General features: G+C 43.9%; 3 protein-coding genes across 3 annotated transcripts; all 3 read right to left on the reverse strand.

The window, feature by feature from the left end:
- Positions 1-35: 35 nt before the first annotated feature.
- Positions 36-579, reverse strand: LOC103901368 (KDP operon transcriptional regulatory protein KdpE-like; the record flags this gene model as incomplete). The annotated part of the gene is made up of 1 exon (XM_009282245.1): positions 36-579. A coding segment is annotated over exon 1 (544 nt), but the record flags the coding sequence as incomplete, so codon positions are not given.
- An 11-nt stretch (positions 580-590) lies between these two features.
- LOC109279539 (sensor protein KdpD-like) lies at positions 591-3341 on the reverse strand. The gene has a single exon (XM_019472840.1). The coding sequence runs from the start codon at positions 3339-3341 to the stop codon at positions 591-593; it is 2751 nt and encodes a 916-aa protein (XP_019328385.1).
- An 88-nt stretch (positions 3342-3429) lies between these two features.
- Positions 3430-3951, reverse strand: LOC109279540 (potassium-transporting ATPase KdpC subunit-like). Its single transcript, XM_019472841.1, has one exon. The coding sequence runs from the start codon at positions 3949-3951 to the stop codon at positions 3430-3432; it is 522 nt and encodes a 173-aa protein (XP_019328386.1).
- Between the last annotated feature and the right edge of the window lie 591 nt (positions 3952-4542).

The following is a 4542-nucleotide window of genomic DNA, read 5'->3' on the forward strand; positions in this document are numbered from 1 at the left end:
TCGCACATAATGCCCTTGGTCTTGGTGCCCTTTACCCCACACTTCATCAAGGATTTGCTCATGGGTGAGGACACGCTGAGAATTGCGAATTAGTACTGTGAGTAAGCGATATTCAATGGGCGTTAAATGCACAACTTCACCATTTTTACTCACCTCACGTTGACTAGTATCAATACAAATATCACCCATTTGAACGATAGCATCATTGTCTTGGTTATTCTGGTAACGACGCAGCAACGCATTCACCCGCGCTAACAACTCCCCCATACTAAAGGGCTTTGTTAGATAATCATCCGCTCCGTAATTAAGCGCTTGTATCTTATCTTGCTCATTACTACGTGCGGATAAGACGATAATGGGCAGTTTTGACCAAGTACGGATATCATTGATAATCTCAAGTCCATCACTGTCTGGCAAGCCTAAATCAAGAATAATTAAATCAGGGCGACGTGTTGCCGCTTCGATAAGGCCTCGTTGCCCAGTTTCTGCGGTATAAACGACCCATGCTTCGTCTTCTAATACTTTTTTAATAAAACGGGCAATATGGGGCTCATCTTCAATGATTAAAATCGTTTTCATAGGTTCGTTATCTAGGTCGGTAAATTCTCATAATCTGAGGGTGAATTAATCGAAATATGCGATTGATTATGTAATTGGCTAGCAAACTGTCGTTGTTCGATTTGGCTAGGTTGAGGTAGTTCTATGGTAAAACATGCCCCATGCGGTACCACATTGGTGACGCTCAGCGTGCCCCCCAAACTTTTTACCAGTTCACGACTTAAGGCTAAACCCAGCCCTAAACCGGTTACTGTGCTTTCTGGATTACCACGAGTAAAGCGTTCAAAAATCTTAGCTTGCATCTCAATGGGTACACCATCACCGGCATCAATAACATTAATTTTAAAATGATTTTGGCTGTCTGATAGTGCTTGAATATGAATGGGTGACCCTAACGGTGAGTAATTAATGGCATTGGTGAGTAAATTATTAAGAATTCTTGCCAATAATAATTCATCGGTATAGATAAATTGTAGGGCGTCTGGAATATCCACAATGATATCTCGAGTGCCAAGAGCAAACTCTAATTGAGTTAATATTCCACCAATCAATTCTTCAAGGCTAATCCATTGTTTATTAACGCTTATACCGCCTGATTGCAGTGACGCATAATCTAAAATATTGACCACCAAACGTCCAATGGCCCTACTTTGCTGTTGGATATCTAATGCTAGTTGATGCTGTTCTTGCTCAGTTTGTGTTAGTTGCAATAAACTTTCAGCGAGCGTGGATAATACCGCAAGCGGTGTGCGAATATCATGGGACAATGCCGATAACAGCGTTCCTCGCAGCTGCTCTGATTTTACTTGAATCACCGCTTCTTGAGCAACTTTTGCCAAATAAATTCGCTCCAATGCCAAAGCAATTTGGGCAACTGCCACATCTAAAAAACGCTGTTGTTCAGGCTGATTAAAATAACTGGTATCTTTGGGCAAGACGGCAATTACCCCTAATACTTGCCCTGAAGCTGCCAGTGGACGGTATTGCATTTTGTTCGCCGTAAGCGTGTTGGTGCCAAATCCTGCAAGCTGATTATGGTCATATACCCACTGCGTCACTGCCCAATCAAATTCTGACGGTACGGCGGTATCACTCACCAAGTTTAACCGACCTTGATTGTTGGGCGTGACAACTAATGCATAACTGGCTAAATGTTGTAATAACCACAGCGTCGCATGGTCAGCAATCTGTTCAGTTTTACGTGCCGCACTTAAGCCTTGGCTTAATTCACTTATCGATTTGGCTTGGAGCTCACGACGACGAGCGGATTGGGCTTGAAACCGTAACCCAACCGCTAAGTTATTAATTAATAAGGAGACGACAATCAACACCCCAAAGGTCAATAGATATTGTACATCGCTTACAGAAAAAGAAAATTTTGGCTCAACAAAGAAAAAATCAAAGCTTAATACGCTAACAATAACCGCAAAAATCCCAGGAAAACGACCGAAACGTACCGAAACAAACACGATTATCAGTAAGTACAGCATTAAAACATTAGCTAAATCCAGCCATTGGGTGAGTTTAGCAAGTGAGGCAGTGACCAACGTACAACCCACGGTTGCGACCAGATAGGCCCTTACGTTATGGTTTGCCCATAACTCTTGATAGTTCGGCGCTTTGCTAATAAGAGAAGCTGATGTATTCGGGGTGGTGTCAGCCACTTGATTAACTATGATTAAGTCAAGCTTGGTGTCTTGTTTACCGATTTGCTCGATCAAAGAATTTCGCCAACACCCCAATTTGGGTCGTTGTTGTCCAATGATAATGCGTCCAATATTAAACTGATGGGCATAGCTCGTCAGTCCTTCAGCAACACTATTGGCGGTAATAATCTGGGTCGTTGCCCCCATGTATTCCGCCAAACGTAGGGCATCTAAGATTTTTTGCTTATTTTTGGAAAGGTTAGATGGGGTTTCCACATGGGTCACATACCATTTGGTATGCAAGCTACCCGCAAGTCTAGCAGCATGGCGAATCAGGCGTTCATTATTACCAGTACTACTTAAGCCGACTAATAGTTGGTCTGTGGTGTTCCATATTGGTGAAATCCGTGCCTGTTTACGATAATTACGCATATCGGTATCAACACGGTCAGCAGTACGACGCAGTGCCAATTCACGTAAGGCTATCAGATTGCCTTTGCGAAAAAAATTTTTTACTGCATTTTTGGCTTGATTGGGCAAATATACCTTGCCTTCCTCTAACCGTGTTAATAGTTCATCGGCAGGCAAATCGACCAACACCACTTCATTGGCAGCATCAAAAAACCAATCCGGTAGTGTCTCTCGCACCGCTATGCCGGTGATTTGATTGACCACATCATTAACACTTTCTAAATGCTGTACATTTAAAGTAGTATAAACATTGATGCCTGCATTGATTAGCTCTTCCACATCTTGCCATCGCTTAGGATGACGGGAAGTCGGCACATTGCTATGGGCCAGTTCATCAACCAACAGAATATCTGGGTGAATCGCTAAAGCGGCATCGATATCAAATTCTTTAAGGGTTTGTCCTCGATAGTCAATTTGCTTGAGTGGTAAAATCGTTAAGCCTTCGAGCAATGCAGCGGTTTCGCTACGTCCATGCGTTTCCACAATGCCGACAAGTACGTTAAAGCCCTGAACTTGGGCTTGTCGTGCTGCCATCAGCATATCGTAAGTTTTACCCACACCTGCTGATGAGCCAAAGAAAATCTTGAGCTTGCCTCGGGTCGTGGTCAACGTCTCTGCCTCAATTTGATTGAGTAGCTCATCAGGGTTGGGGCGGTTATCAGTCATGCCTTGCTCTTATGTTTACTTTATTGTTTTGAATTAGCCAGTTTATCTAAAGCCACGTTAACTGCCAACACATTCACCACTGGCTCACCTAAAACGCCAAATTGCGGGGCTTGGGTATTATCACGTTTTTAACCGTATCTACGCTAATGCCTCGTTGTTTGGCAATTGGCAACACTTGCCATTCAGCAGCTGCAGGAACCGTATCTACGCTAATGCCTCGTTGTTTGGCAATACGACCCACTTGCCATTCAGCAGCTGCAGGTGAGATATGGGGGTCAAGACCACTGGCAGAGGCAGTCACCAAATCAAGCGGGATTGGGACGGTATTGGTGAGGTCGCTTGCTTTTAATTTGCTAACGGCTGCTTGCACATTTTTCGCCAGCTCAGGGTTTAGAGGACCTAAGTTACTGCCCGTTGAAGCTTTAGCATCGTATTTCGCCGCTGACGGGCGTCCCCACAGATATTTAGGGTCATCAAAGTTTTGCCCAATTAGGCGTGAGCCAATCGTTTTACCTTGGCTATCTTTATATAGACTACCATTGGCTTGCATTGGCATCATCAGTTGCGAGACGGCGGTCATCCCCAGCGGATACAGCACCCCTAGAATCATGCTTAAGATGATAAACAATAGCAATGCCGGTTTTAGCATGGCAAATTGAATGGCGGATTGGTTGTTATTATCGGTATAGATTGTCGTATTCATCGTATTTTCCCTCAGGCTATGCTAAATGCAAGGTGTTTAAAATCACATCAATCACTTTAATCCCAATAAATGGCAGTATTAATCCACCTAAGCCGTAAATTAACAGGTTGGTGCGTAGTAACGTCGCTGCTTTGGCAGCACGGTATTTCACGCCTTTTAACGCCAGTGGAATCAACGCAATGATGATTAACGCATTAAAGATGACGGCAGATAAAATGGCACTGGTTGGGCTACCTAAATGCATGATATCTAACACTTTTAACGCAGGGTAAGTGCTGGCAAAGGCAGCAGGAATAATGGCAAAATATTTTGCCACGTCGTTGGCAAGGCTAAAAGTCGTTAAAGCACCACGGGTCATTAGCATCTGTTTGCCTGTTTGCACCACTTCAATGAGTTTGGTGGGGTTGGAATCTAAGTCCACCATATTCGCCGCTTCTTTTGCCGCTTGGGTACCACTGTTCATGGCAACAGCCACATCGGCTTTTGCCAAGGTAGGGG

The sequence above is a fragment of the Aptenodytes forsteri genome, unplaced genomic scaffold (assembly GCF_000699145.1).
Source record: "Aptenodytes forsteri isolate BGI_AS27 unplaced genomic scaffold, ASM69914v1 Scaffold789, whole genome shotgun sequence".
NCBI lineage: Eukaryota > Metazoa > Chordata > Aves > Sphenisciformes > Spheniscidae > Aptenodytes > Aptenodytes forsteri.